Below are 15,572 nucleotides of genomic sequence, written 5' to 3'. Positions count from 1 at the left end.
AGAAGTGTTAATGATTAATACTAATAAGCAATCTTGATCAGGATGATACAACTTTTGCTTGAGTAATCGGCATCGATGAGGACGGGGAAACATGAGGTCCCGAGTGGCAAGGGGAAAGGGTTGAGGAGAAAGAGAAGAGGACAACACGAATGCTTTGAAAGAATTTTGAAACAAGACCGGACGGTGAGGCAACATTGAACGATAAGGTGATTTAATAGAACGTTTGTCGAATAGATTTTTGAATTAATAAGTAGATGGCCGGGCAAATATGAAATCCTAAAAGAAAAATATGAAACTCGAATATCGTTTGGTTTCTTCTGAATTGCCCTTGGCTTCATATTTTTTTTATCTTTCCAAAATATTTCAAAACTATCACCACTTTAGAACAATAGGATGAGCTACTAGAATTGTCTCTACTAGTGAATGATATATCAATATTTGAATAGAAAAATGGTTGTGCCTATTGTCACAAAATTCAAAAAAAATAAGAGAAATACTACCTCTGTCCTGGTTTATTAGTACCCTTTGTATTTTGGCTCAAACTTTAACCTTTACTTTTGGTACCAAAAAATAAATTATATACCACAAAATAGTACTATCATGACAAACCACTTCTGAATATGAATCCAACAATATATGTTTTGTGACATACAACTTATATTTTATTAGTCATAATCTACAGTCCAAATTTGGCACAAAATACGAAGGAGACCAACCTAGATGGAGGTAGTAATCAGATCCCAGACCGTGACCTCTCCTGCACACTAAGGCACTAACTAATCAGATCAGATCTCCTTGCCTTCTCACTTCACTGCCCACTACTCCCCTCGTCTCACGCTGCACGCGGCGCAGGCGTCCGAGCTTCCTTCTCCTCGCTCGGCGAGCTGTCTAGGTTACTCTGCGGCGGATCCATCCCGCAAGGTATGCCCCCGTCTCCCATTTCCGTGCTTAAATCTCCAGATCGGTCTGTAGCTCGTTGGATGCACCAATGCTTGGCCTCACCTCCACTAATCCATTTTCCCTCAAGTCTCAACAGGGTTCAGATCCAGATCGCGCAGAAGATGAAATAATCGATTGTTTACCATCAGTGCTTTCGACGGGCATCATGAGCTAGCTCTAAGTTGCTGCTACCGAAGAAAAATCCAGAATCCACGTAGGTATGTACTACCCCATGTCTACAGGCTACAGCAATGCTTCAATCTTGCGTTGCCTTGCGGCTGGCCGGCGTGGTATGCTTGTTCAGTGTTATAATGCTTGGCCATAGTGGCTTACTTCCCTCAATGCTTTTGTCAGGCTGAACACTGCCGCGGCATTAATTGAGCGAGCTCTCAGCTAGCATGGCCATGGAGGCGACTCTTGTCAGCGTGGCCACAGGGGTCCTCAGACCTGTCCTGGGAAAGTTATCCACTTTGCTTGGTAACGAGTACAAGCGATTCAAGGGTGTGCGCAAGGAGATCAGGTCCCTTACTCATGAGCTTGGTGCCATGGAGGCTTTTCTCCTCAAGATGTCCGAGGAAGAGGATCCCGATTCGCGGGATAAAGTTTGGATGAATGAGGTGCGAGAATTATCCTACGACATGGAGGATGCCATTGACGACTTCATGCAAAGCGTTGATGACAAAGACGAAAAGCCAAATGGCTTCATCGAGAAGATCAAGAACTCACTAGGGAAGTTGGGGAAGATGAAGGCTCGCCGTCGGATTGGCAAAGAGATTCAGGATCTAAAGAAACAAATAGTTGAGGTGGGCGACAGGAATGCAAGATACAAGAGTCGCGAGCCCTTCTCCAAGACCGTCAATGCGACCATTGACCCTAGAGCTCTTGCTATATTTGAGCATGCATCGAATCTTGTTGGAATCGATGAGCCCAAGGCAGAGATAATCAAGCTGTTAACAGAAGAGGTTGTTCGTGCTTCAGAGCAACAACAACAACTGAAGATAGCCTCCATTGTTGGATCTGGAAGTACGGGCAAGACAACTCTTGCAAACCAAGTGTATCAAGAGCTAAAAGGAAAATATGAGTGTTGGGCTTTCGTCTCAGTTTCACGAAATCCAGACATGATGAATATTTTGAGAACTATTCTAAGTGAAGTGGCTAAGAAAGATTATGCTACCACTGAATCAGGGGATATACAACAACTCATTATCAAGATCATAGATTTTCTAGCAAACAAAAGGTACATTCTAACTTTATTATTATTTTCATTTCTACCTGTCATCTTTGAATGTATAAAATAGTTTCTTATATATGTCATAGGAAGATTATACTAGTGGAATTTGTTAAAAAGTTCCATATAATTCCATGTTCACAGTTCTCCATATGTTGTTAGAAAAAGTAATGGTCAAATGGTTATAATAAAGACTCTGTTGATGTTCTAAAAAAGAAGATAAATAGATAGAGAGAGTACAAATAAAACCATCTCCTCGGAGCCTCCATTCATGATATATGTCCATTTATTTTGATATTCTACGACTTGAATACATAGGCACATTGGTACACCTATTATTGTATAATTATATGGCATAAGTTTGTGTCAGAAGTAGAGCCCCATACCTTGAGCTCCCTTAACATCCCGAACTATAATTTTCTATGCACTTTACCTCATGACTGGTTTTGCAAGTGTGGCATCCATGTTACCCTGTTTTTCACACGAAAGTTGTCACACACACACACATCACCTTATTCCACCTCCACCTCTCCCTTCTTTCTATCCCTTTTTTCCTCAGATCCGATGCGGCTTGTCTTGATACACTCTTCTTCCTCTTCTCTCTCATCTTGCCAACTAAATGCCACACTGCTCTATTGCGACCAGCTCTGTTGAGATCCGCTAGGCATCAGCCACTATTGTTGCCCTACACGGCCATACATCATCGGCGCTGTAGCCATCAAACTAAAAAATTATATAGTTAGGTTAAGTGATCCTATTTTTTTAATGGGAAAGCATGCCCAAATCAGTAGTGTAGGAGGGAAAACATACATTTTTCCTACCATCCAATGATAGTTACCACCACTTGCGTTTTGTATGTTGTATATAATATTTATAAAATTGAAGAGTATGTATGTACGCGTAATATGTAGTATATAAGAATGTTTATGTACTATATATACTACTTTTGGTAGTATGTAACATATTTTGAGTATGCTCCTTTTTATGTATAAATATGTACGTATTTTACAAATATAACAAAAATCATGGGCAAACTTGTAATTTTAAGTATCTTATATAGAATATATGAACATACTTACAATGATAAAGTAGTATATATACTAATATATGATAGTATATGAGACATGAGGATAACTACCCCAGATGGTAGGATGATATATGTAGTATACACACACACACACACACACACACACACACACACACACACACACACACACACACACTCTGTTTTCATTTTAGATCACTGGATCTTTCGGTCCACATCCTGATTCTTGCTTTGTTGCTCATGACAACACCTACATATAATTATACATCTTTTTATCCATCTCTTGTCTTTCAACATAATTGTCCAGTCTTGATATTTTTCTATGGTCAAGCCTCTTGTTTAAACAATTGCTTATCCCCTTGCTCTCTGTAACTCGCGAAACTAACATGGACATGCGAAACGATATAATTATGTAACAGATGTCTTTTGGGCACTTCTGTACTTATCCTTTTCATTTTGTCAATGTTAATGTGTTTCGATTGTTCTTTGTCCGTCTACGCAGCAGACTTTATTTTATGAATATGCTAATATTTATTTGTCCATGTACAGGTACTTTGTTGTTGTTGACGATATATGGGACGTGGATACATGGGATATTATTAAGTGTGCATTCCCCGCTAGAAGTTCTACCAGTAGAATCATCACCACCACTCGTATGAACAGTGTCGCTAATTTATGTTGTTCGTCATTCAATGGTCATATTTACAATATAAGGGCTCTTGATATGGTGCACTCAAGACAATTATTTCACATCAGATTATTTAAGTCCGATGAAGATTGCCCTGCACACCTTCAAGAAATTTCTGAGCAGATATTGGAAAAATGCGATGGGTTACCTTTGGCGATCATTGCTATATCTGGTTTGTTGGCTAACACCGAAAGAACAGAAAATATATGGAATCAAGTAAAAGATTCAATTGGTCGTGCACTTGAAAGGAATCCCAGCGTTGAAGAAATGATGAAGATTTTGTCACTTAGTTACTTTGATCTTCCCGCTCATCTAAAAACTTGCCTCTTATATCTAAGCATGTATCTAGAAGATTCTACTGTTGAGAAGAAGGGCCTGATAAGAAGATGGATTGTTGAAGGATTCATTCTTGGAGAAGGCAGATACACGGCATATGAGTTAGGAGAAAGGTGTTTTAATGAACTACTCAATAGGGGTTTGATCCAGCCTGTGGAGACAGATGACTACGGCGAGGTGAATAGTTGTCGAGTTCATGACACAATTCTTGATTTCATCATATCCAAGTCTATAGAAGAGAACTTCATTACTTTACGTGGTGTTCCCATTCTGACAATTGGGAACCAAAGCAAAGTTGTTCGTCGACTCTGTCTACAAGGTGTAAAGGAAGGAAATTCAACTGTACTGACAGAAGGTCTCGTGTTGTCCCATGTCCGATCACTTACTGTGGTTAGAGGTCTCGTGAAAATCTTTTCTTTTGAGGAGTTTAGACATCTGCGTGTTCTCCACTTGATGGGTTGCTCTGAATTGGATGATCATCATCTTGAAAATATAATGAGGTTGTTCCAGCTGAGGTACCTGAACCTCCAAGGTACAGGAATAAGCAAGCTCCCGGAACAAATTGGGCGTTTAGTGTGCTTAGAGATACTCAATCTAACACGTACTTATGTACGGGGATTACCTGCATCTATTGTTAATCTCGGAAAATTGTTGCATCTACGTGTTGATCATGATGTGAAATTTCCTAATGGGATTGCAAAGATGCAAGCACTGGAGACGTTGGAATATGTGAAGGTCTCCATTCAGCCAATTGACTTCGTGTGTGGCCTTGGCCAACTAAAGAATTTGAGGAATCTGCAGCTTGACCTTACTTTCGAAGGCGATTGTGACATTGAGGATAGGGATGTGGTTGGTGAGGAACGCAAGAAAGCTATAGTCTCTTCATTGTGTAAGCTAGGCACCCAGAACCTCCGCTCCTTGAGTATTTGGTGTGGGAGCAGCCTCTTACAGGGACCTTTGTGCCTGCCTACCCTTGAGAAACTTACTGCCGAGTCTTCGGCTGTCCCGCAGATTCCGACATGGTTGAGCTCCTCTAGAAACCTCCAACTGCTATGGATTGAAGTTGAGGTAGTCAAGCAGGACGATCTCTGCATACTTGGGGCCTTACCCAGTTTGCTCGTTCTGCATCTGGAAGAAGCAGCAAAGTCAAAAGAAAAGCTCAGAATCAGTGGTGAAGTTGGGTTCCAACTATTGAGGATTTTCATTTATGATGCATCTGATGAACCAGTAGATCTGATATTTGGGGTAGGGTCCATGCCCAAGCTAGAAAAACTCGAGCTTCGTTATTTTTGTGCAGTTGAAGCTGACTGTCTGGACTTTGGAATCGGGAACCTCCCCTGCCTTAGTATCATCAAATTTATTGGTGTTGGTGGTGACTATGACATTGTTGAAGCAGTGAAGATTGCCATGAAGAGAGCAGCCAGCGCACATCTCAACCACCCTAGTGTACACTTTTTAGAAGAATAATATGACGGGTCTCCAATGCCCAGCTTTGATTAAACAAGCCAAGAACTTCTCATGCCGATTCTCATGTTTAAAAGTCTTTAGCTCGAAACCTCTCTCTTCCATGATACACTAGTACACTGTACTCTCCGTTGGATAATGTATTATATTTGACATGCATGCTTTCCATATTTTACATTTGACCAGTAATTAGTTGACAGCATATTTGCGGAGTTTGTGTTCCAAGGCAATCTTCTACGGTTGTGAGTATCATCAGGTTTTGTACATTGAGATGTTACCCCCTTCGTCTTCTTTGGGCGATGCAATACATGCATTTTCTTGCTGGAAAACTCTTTGAGATGTTACTCCTTGTATTCTTTAGTTTCTGTTTCATGGCCTCATGTACATGATCAGGCTGTGTCTGTCTCTGCAGCTCAAAGGTTCAACCGTGCCCTGCCCTGCTTCGCAGTTGCTGCTGTTTTCAAATGGGCTACTGCCATTGTGAAAAAGCTAATTAGCTCGTGAACTCTAACGCATGTATGTCATTCGGATTGTTATTTTCCTCCTTTTTTGAGTGATACATCTTGGTGATGTTGTCAAGGAGACGCTCTCTATTTCCTGAATGAAGATGACGCTGATAGATTCAGACCCATCCTGAACTCAGTGAATGCAGCGCCAGCTCTCGATCTCTTGAGGAGACTTTGATGCACTTGTTCCAAAGTTTCGCCGATGCTTCAGTAGCAGATTGGGTACTTGGGTATCCTTGCTGATAATGGACGCCAACACTCACTTGTCGAATGGCCTCAAGAGGTGCTGCTGCGCTGCATGATGATGCTGGATACTGCATAACAGTGGTTTCCATTTCTCGCATCAGTATGTCAGCAAGCCAAAACCCAGAGATATCACCAAACACGAGAGTTCTCAAGTTAATTTTCAGAGTTTTGAGCTACATGAATTGTCTGCAGTGGATGTCCATTTTCAGAGTTTCAGTTGACATGCCCCTTTCTGCTTGTTTCGACGCATGTGCTTATTCAGTTATACTATCTTTACTGTTGCTGAGATGCAAGCATTGCTGCTGTTCTGAAATTGGCCTAGTGCAATTGTATGTCATTCGGGTTGTGATTTTTCTTCGCCTGGTGCTGTTGGAAATGGAGAGGCATGCACTCTGTTTCCTGGACAATGATACTGATGGATCTGGGCACCGAAACCGCTACTGGCTGTCCACGAAGATCACCAAGGACCAGCTGAACTCAGCGAATGTAGCACCAGCTCTCGATCTCGTGAGAAGACGAGGCATTTGTATAAAAGTTCTGCAACCTGATAAATTTCAGTATAAGCAAGTGCTGCTGGAGGATGCTCTGTTATGCTTGCTAAATAATTATATCGCTGTTAATTCTTGCTGTTACCCATCATTAATTTGCAGTGATAGTTACAGTACTCCAAATGGATGCTGCAGGACATAGCAGATCGATAGTTTCTGTACGTGTTCTCGCTGAGTGGGCTGCATGCATTAAGATGTTGGCAACGATAGTGTCTGTCGAATACCGAAATCACCACAACCTGTCCTGGAACTGGAAGCTCGCCAAGGACAAGCAAACAGTTGATGCGTCACCAGCTCTCTCCCAAGGAGACAAGACATTTTTACCCTGATTAATATGGAAGTATCCCTGCTAACCCGCTAGACTCGACTTTCAACAATTTTTAGATACATATATGCATTTCTTTCTCTTTTGGACACAGCATGTCTTGAGAAAAAGTTGCAGCATTCCACCTTGTTTCAGACATTCTTTTGGATTGTGCTGTCAACTGCGTGTCCATCTTCAGTAGGTCTTCAGCCGTTCTTGATCCACAGAATTCTTCCCATCTTTTAAGGGAAAAACGGAGAATTTGTAGAAAAGTTTCAATGTCAGAATCAGTTTAACTACAAGCACTGTACTGGCAGTTGATATATACGTGAATCAGAATCAGTTGATCCCGAAGTAGCTGTAGCACTCTTCATCCTCCAGTGAGAGATTGAGATGCCGGCAATTGTTCAAACTGGACAAAGCCATTTAGTTCTTGGTTAGTTATTTCCTTGAGCGAGTTCTTCTGCAAACTAGGCATCAAGGAAGCTCAGTTGTAGTATCCTGAATTTAAAACAATTCATGAGATCTTCTCGTTTTCTCCACGACTTGTATGATGTTATATATGTTTGCTGTTAAAATTTGATGTTACCAGTCATTAATTAATTTTGTAGTGGCAGATGATTATTGCTGGCTAGCTACTCTCCAGATGCTTCAGGACAACACATGATTGTTTCTGTGTCCCGGCTGATGTTCGAATGGAGACACTCTGTTTCGTTGCCTCCTGTATCCATGATCAGGCTGTCTATCTCTTCAGCTCTGGGCACAATTTCGTGGAAGCTTCAACTTCAAAGGTTCGTCGCTATTTCGGGGATCGATGGGTCTGGCTGGTTCATCGTTGTCTGCATGCAGTGGATGTGTCTAAGTTTCAGTTGAGGTGCCGTTTCTGCAGGTGCTTATTCAGTTCTATCTTTAGTGTTACTGAGATGCAAGCACTGCTGCTATTTCGAAATTGGCTGCGAGGAAGCTAATTAACATGCAGATTCCTCTCTGTTTGTATACTGCACTGCCATTCAGATTCTTTTTCCAATGTACATCTTGGAGATGCTGCAAAGGAGACACTCTGTTTCCTGGCTAAAGTTGGATACGCACAAAGTGATTCCTCTGCACTGCATGCCGGGCACACGCTTCAAGGGTGAGTTGCTGCTGGCTCCAGGCTCCTCCTCATCCGCTTCGCATGTTAATTTTTCTGAGTTTTCAGGTACAGACTTCTCTCAACTGGAAGAACGCCCCGTGTCGCTCCCGTGTCGGTGTCGGCCCTCCTACAACAATTACAAAGGCCGCCGCAACTCCACCAACAACGCCCTGACACTGTCCGATGCCAGATTTGCCGCAAGCCCGGCCACTCAGCTAATGACTGCTGGTATCGGGTTGATGACGATGATGACTTGTCGCAAGACGAGAAGGTAGCGAGTGCAGCTGATGGACCATACGGCGTGGACACAAAGTGGTATGTGGGTAGTGGTGCCACAAATCACATCACCGGTGAGCTTGACAAGGTGGCCATGCGGGGAAAATACCACGGGCAAGAACATATCCACACTGCTAGTGAAGAAGGTATGAAGATTTGTCACGTTAGTTACTCAATTATTTAAAAACCCCATGTAGAAAAGTTCATCTTTCAATTTTTTTGCATGTCCCTAGTGCTTCAAGATAATCATATCTTCCTTGAGTTTCACCCTTCCTTCTTTTTGATCAAGGATTAAACAACGAAGAAGGTGCTATACCGAGGTAGATGCATTCATGGGCTTTACCCTTGATATTCTGCAGTTTCAACATTTTTAGTGATGAGTGGATGCTGGAGTAGTTGTTTGGGTCTTGATCGTACGTCGTGGCAATCACAATCTCTTGAGAATTTTCTCCATTCTCAATCGTTTGGGATATGCGTGCCATCCACATGTTTTCTGCACTACGATGGGCTACACAAGCTCCACTGGATTGGCACTCCGATAGGATTACCATCCACAACCCACGTGTGGTCAGGAAGACAAGTCAAGTCAAGTGTAGCGTTAGGTACACACGTTTTGCTGGCTAATAAACCCGCACACGTCTCGCTGCTGCTGCTGCTTGCTTCACGCGTCGCCGGAGTCTGGTCGACGGTGGGATCCCGGTAAGTACCGACCTCATCCATCTCCTCTCCCGTGCTTTTTTCCCCTCTAGGCGTCCAGTATGATGCCACCGCCACGGGATCGATGGAGTTGTTGTTTCATGAATTTAGTTTACTTGCATTATGAAAATCCAGAAATGTATATCATGATTTTTGGAAGTTTTCTTAAGACAAATGTGTATTTTAAAATATAATAAAAATATTGTGTTGGTAATGATGCTCATAATGAAAAATTCAAAAGCTTGTCTCTCCTTGTCTAAGTCTCAGTTTGGTATTATCGAACATTTTCAACTAACTTTTGCCTTAAGACCAACTCATTCTTGTCTGTTTTGGTCGCTATTTTTCCACGGCAGATTATAAGTCAAGCACAAAATAATTCAGCAACCGCAAACTGGCTCATGGACGTACGACAGCTTTCAGAATACCGAAGAGAGTGATTCACGTTATACAAAATAACTGATGATGTAGCTTTTCTACATGTATTTCTTTTATCATATTTCTGTTTTTTTGGGTCTGTTTCTATATCTAGACTTTGGAGACTATTGTACCGGCAACCGTAATCTTGAGAATTTTCTTCGTTCTGTTTTGGCCTATGCATGCCTCTCACCCGTTTATTAATTGTCAGTGCATTTAACGATCTACAAGCTCCATGGGCGCAAACTAACTGAGCTAGTACGTCCTGCGACGCATGGAGGTGGCTCTTGTGAGTGTGGCCACGGGGGCCCTTAACTCCGTCCTAGAGAAGTTGGGCACTCTGCTAGTCGACGAGTACAATCATCTCAAAGGGGTGTGCGGTGAGATTAAATTTCTAATTGATGAGCTTACTGCCATGCATGCCTTTCTCCTTAAGATGTCGGAGGAGGAGGATCCTGACGTGCAGGACAAGGTATGGATGACCATGGTGCGGGAGCTCTCCTATGGTATAGAGGACTCCATTGACGACTTCATGCTAGGTCTTGACGACAAAGATGCTAAGCCAGATGGCTTCATAAAGAAGATCAAACACATTCTGGGGACGTTGGGGAAGAGGAAGGCTCACCATCGGACATTCCAAGATTTGAAGAATCAAGTCACTGCGGCAGGCAAAGGTACAAGACACCTCAGGCCTTCTCCAACACAAAAAATGGAACCGTTGACCCTAGGGCTCTTGCTATCTTTGAGGATGCCTCAAAGCTTGTCGGTATTGACGAACCCAAGGCTGAGATAATCAGATTGTTGACATAAGGGAATGTATATGCACCAGTGCAACAACAACAACAACCAAAAATAGTCTCCATCGTTGGATCAGGAGGAATGGGCAAGACAACTCTTGCAAACCAAGTGTATCAAGACCTTAAAGGAAAATTCGAGTGTCGGGCTTTCGTATCAGTGTCACGAAACCCGAACATGAAGAAAATCTTGAGAACTATTCTCAGTGAAGTGGCAGATAAAGATTATGCCCACACCAAAGCTAGGGATGAACAACAACTTATCTCCAAGATCTCTAATTTCCTTGTTGACAAAAGGTACTATCTCCACTCAAACACATATATGTTTGTCATCCTTCAATGTGTAAAAAACGTTATTTAGATATGCCACATGAAAATTCCATATGTAAATCTATCACCAAAATAGTTCAATCAAATTTTTAATATGTTATGAGAAAAGATAATCATAAAATTTGTATTGTTTTTAAAATTTGCGGAAGCTGGGAGCTGGGCCCTAAGTCACAACCTATCCTAATTAAGAGCGAACATTCACTGTTTATGTGCTTCTTTCCTGTCTTTACATTAGTTAAGCCTCTTATATCCACTCATACATTCGAATCACCTGATCATTTGATCTGCATGCAGCATGCACGCATCTATATTTATTCTTGGTCCAGATTAATCAAGTGTGTGCGCGCACGCACACACATCGACGCACATGTGCGGACATGATTATTCGATCCATGCATCTATTATTTGAACTTCTGCATTGATGCTTCTCTAACATATATGGAGTATACACCAAATAAAAGTGGCCATGACATGCATCATGTTCAAACCACTATCATTCATCACTCTCCTCTCCGTTGAACATGTTTGAACCACTGTCATTGATCGCTCTCCTCTCCATTGTTACTGTACCAAATTAGATTATGTTGTGCTGGTTGAGTCTATACTTAATCAATATCATTTAAGCACTCATGTTCGTGTTTGTCGGCGATTAATGCAACTCCTATTTTACGATCTACTAGGAGGTCATGGAAGACAGTAGCGAGAAGGGTGGTGCCCGAAGGGATCTCGTTAGCAATGATGGTATACAGTGGTTTTACCCAAGTTCAGGCTCCCAGATGGGTAAAAGCCTTACGTCCTGCTTATAGTGTATACTTATTAATGGAAGAATTACAAGGGTGTAGGTCAAATCTATGGATAAATAGGTTGCGGGTGTCTTGGAACGGAATAGTCATTAAAAGAGACATCCTACCCCTTATATAGGTTGACATGTGCTAGTAATTAGGTAGCTATCTTCTAGGAGATACGATACGATGTGGTGATCCCGCGGTTATCCGAATCTAAACGTATCTCTTGTAACAACAAGATCCGGGTTTAGCACACACGTTCCTATTCCCTTATGAGTTCGTACTCAGGCATGATTAAGTGTGGGTCCAATGGGTCCCTAGACACTCGTAGGTGGACTCGGTCCATGCACGCCCACAGGGTATACCCCTCCAACTATACTCCTATACACGCCGACCACGTTTTTTTATCTTTTCTATTTTCTCAAGGAGAACAAGTTTTTTCTCCTTTTGGTGTTTGCTCTACTAATGTCACTCGTAAATCGATATGCATCTACTTCATTGTTGTTGACGACATATGGAACAAGGAAACATGGGATGTTATTAAGTATGCATTCCGCATGACCAGTCGTGGCATAGTAATCACCACTACCCGTATGATTGATGTTGTGCATTCATGTCATTCATCGTTTAGTGGCCATATTTATAATATGAATCCTCTTCATATGGAGCACTCAAGACATCTATTTCACAAAAGACTATTCAGTTCGAAAGAAGATTGTCCTTCATACCTTGAAGAAGTTTCTGAGCAAATATTGGAAAAATGTGATGGGTTACCTTTAGCAATCATTGCTATATCTTGTTTGTTGGGTAACACAGAAAGAACAAAGCAGCAATGGAACCAAGTAAAAGATTCAATTGGCCGTGCACTTGAAAGGAATCCTAGTGTTGAAGGAATGATGAAGATATTGTCACTTAGTTACTTTGATCTGCCTTCTCATCTAAAAGGTTGTCTCCTATATCTAAGTATATTTCCAGAAGATTCTATTATTGAGAAGAAGGGTCTAATAAGGAGATGGGTTGCTGAAGGACTTGTTTGCAAAGAAGGCAGATATACATCATATGAGTTAGGAGAGAAGTGTTTTAGTGAGCTCGTCAATATACATCATATGAGTTATGATAGTATATGAGACATGAGGATAACTACCCCAGATGGTAGGATGATATATGTAGTACACACACACACACACACACACACACACACACACACACACACACACACACACACACACACACACACACACACACACACACACACACTCTGTTTTCATTTTAGATCACTGGATCTTTCGGTCCACATCCTGATTCTTGCTTTGTTGCTCATGACAACACCTACATATAATTATACATCTTTTTATCCATCTCTTGTCTTTCAACATAATTGTCCAGTCTTGATATTTTTCTATGGTCAAGCCTCTTGTTTAAACAATTGCTTATCCCCTTGCTCTCTGTAACTCGCGAAACTAACATGGACATGCGAAACGATATAATTATGTAACAGATGTCTTTTGGGCACTTCTGTACTTATCCTTTTCATTTTGTCAATGTTAATGTGTTTCGATTGTTCTTTGTCCGTCTACGCAGCAGACTTTATTTTATGAATATGCTAATATTTATTTGTCCATGTACAGGTACTTTGTTGTTGTTGACGATATATGGGACGTGGATACATGGGATATTATTAAGTGTGCATTCCCCGCTAGAAGTTCTACCAGTAGAATCATCACCACCACTCGTATGAACAGTGTCGCTAATTTATGTTGTTCGTCATTCAATGGTCATATTTACAATATAAGGGCTCTTGATATGGTGCACTCAAGACAATTATTTCACATCAGATTATTTAAGTCCGATGAAGATTGCCCTGCACACCTTCAAGAAATTTCTGAGCAGATATTGGAAAAATGCGATGGGTTACCTTTGGCGATCATTGCTATATCTGGTTTGTTGGCTAACACCGAAAGAACAGAAAATATATGGAATCAAGTAAAAGATTCAATTGGTCGTGCACTTGAAAGGAATCCCAGCGTTGAAGGAATGATGAAGATTTTGTCACTTAGTTACTTTGATCTTCCCGCTCATCTAAAAACTTGCCTCTTATATCTAAGCATGTATCTAGAAGATTCTACTGTTGAGAAGAAGGGCCTGATAAGAAGATGGATTGTTGAAGGATTCATTCTTGGAGAAGGCAGATACACGGCATATGAGTTAGGAGAAAGGTGTTTTAATGAACTACTCAATAGGGGTTTGATCCAGCCTGTGGAGACAGATGACTACGGCGAGGTGAATAGTTGTCGAGTTCATGACACAATTCTTGATTTCATCATATCCAAGTCTATAGAAGAGAACTTCATTACTTTACGTGGTGTTCCCATTCTGACAATTGGGAACCAAAGCAAAGTTGTTCGTCGACTCTGTCTACAAGGTGTAAAGGAAGGAAATTCAACTGTACTGACAGAAGGTCTCGTGTTGTCCCATGTCCGATCACTTACTGTGGTTAGAGGTCTCGTGAAAATCTTTTCTTTTGAGGAGTTTAGACATCTGCGTGTTCTCCACTTGATGGGTTGCTCTGAATTGGATGATCATCATCTTGAAAATATAATGAGGTTGTTCCAGCTGAGGTACCTGAACCTCCAAGGTACAGGAATAAGCAAGCTCCCGGAACAAATTGGGCGTTTAGTGTGCTTAGAGATACTCAATCTAACACGTACTTATGTACGGGGATTACCTGCATCTATTGTTAATCTCGGAAAATTGTTGCATCTACGTGTTGATCATGATGTGAAATTTCCTAATGGGATTGCAAAGATGCAAGCACTGGAGACGTTGGAATATGTGAAGGTCTCCATTCAGCCAATTGACTTCGTGTGTGGCCTTGGCCAACTAAAGAATTTGAGGAATCTGCAGCTTGACCTTACTTTCGAAGGCGATTGTGACATTGAGGATAGGGATGTGGTTGGTGAGGAACGCAAGAAAGCTATAGTCTCTTCATTGTGTAAGCTAGGCACCCAGAACCTCCGCTCCTTGAGTATTTGGTGTGGGAGCAGCCTCTTACAGGGACCTTTGTGCCTGCCTACCCTTGAGAAACTTACTGCCGAGTCTTCGGCTGTCCCGCAGATTCCGACATGGTTGAGCTCCTCTAGAAACCTCCAACTGCTATGGATTGAAGTTGAGGTAGTCAAGCAGGACGATCTCTGCATACTTGGGGCCTTACCCAGTTTGCTCGTTCTGCATCTGGAAGAAGCAGCAAAGTCAAAAGAAAAGCTCAGAATCAGTGGTGAAGTTGGGTTCCAACTATTGAGGATTTTCATTTATGATGCATCTGATGAACCAGTAGATCTGATATTTGGGGTAGGGTCCATGCCCAAGCTAGAAAAACTCGAGCTTCGTTATTTTTGTGCAGTTGAAGCTGACTGTCTGGACTTTGGAATCGGGAACCTCCCCTGCCTTAGTATCATCAAATTTATTGGTGTTGGTGGTGACTATGACATTGTTGAAGCAGTGAAGATTGCCATGAAGAGAGCAGCCAGCGCACATCTCAACCACCCTAGTGTACACTTTTTAGAAGAATAATATGACGGGTCTCCAATGCCCAGCTTTGATTAAACAAGCCAAGAACTTCTCATGCCGATTCTCATGTTTAAAAGTCTTTAGCTCGAAACCTCTCTCTTCCATGATACACTAGTACACTGTACTCTCCGTTGGATAATGTATTATATTTGACATGCATGCTTTCCATATTTTACATTTGACCAGTAATTAGTTGACAGCATATTTGCGGAGTTTGTGTTCCAAGGCAATCTTCTACGGTTGTGAGTATCATCAGGTTTTGTACATTGAGATG

General features: G+C 41.7%; 3 protein-coding genes and 1 pseudogene across 4 annotated transcripts; all 4 read left to right on the top strand.

Annotated features, from left to right (window-relative positions):
* The first annotated feature begins 811 nt into the window (after positions 1-811).
* On the top strand, positions 812-5,974 carry LOC147967149 (disease resistance protein RGA5-like). Its single transcript, XM_087529287.1, has 4 exons — positions 812-921; positions 1,037-1,157; positions 1,294-2,176; positions 3,762-5,974. Exons 3-4 carry the CDS (start codon positions 1,338-1,340, stop codon positions 5,701-5,703), a joined length of 2,781 nt encoding a protein of 926 aa, XP_087385413.1. The 5' UTR covers positions 812-921; positions 1,037-1,157; positions 1,294-1,337; the 3' UTR covers positions 5,704-5,974.
* Positions 5,975-9,232: 3,258 nt separating this feature from the next.
* On the top strand, positions 9,233-11,763 carry LOC147967148 (disease resistance protein PIK6-NP-like; annotated as a pseudogene). The gene is made up of 3 exons (XR_015609154.1): positions 9,233-9,411; positions 10,034-10,913; positions 11,627-11,763. The product of XR_015609154.1 is annotated as a disease resistance protein PIK6-NP-like (transcript).
* Positions 10,971-15,572, top strand: LOC147967146 (disease resistance protein RGA5-like). Its single transcript, XM_087529289.1, has 2 exons — positions 10,971-11,726; positions 13,360-15,572. Exon 2 carries the CDS (start codon positions 13,466-13,468, stop codon positions 15,299-15,301), a length of 1,836 nt encoding a protein of 611 aa, XP_087385415.1. The 5' UTR covers positions 10,971-11,726; positions 13,360-13,465; the 3' UTR covers positions 15,302-15,572.
* On the top strand, positions 12,004-13,320 carry LOC147967147 (disease resistance protein RGA5-like). The gene has a single exon (XM_087529290.1). The coding sequence runs from the start codon at positions 12,004-12,006 to the stop codon at positions 12,856-12,858; it is 855 nt and encodes a 284-aa protein (XP_087385416.1). The 3' UTR covers positions 12,859-13,320.

Source organism: Triticum urartu, chromosome 6A (genome assembly GCF_056163025.1).
Source record: "Triticum urartu cultivar PI428250 chromosome 6A, HENAU_Tu73, whole genome shotgun sequence".
NCBI lineage: Eukaryota > Viridiplantae > Streptophyta > Magnoliopsida > Poales > Poaceae > Triticum > Triticum urartu.
The sequence above is the reverse complement of the archived record's forward strand: the minus strand, read 5'-3'. Positions and strand labels throughout refer to the sequence as shown.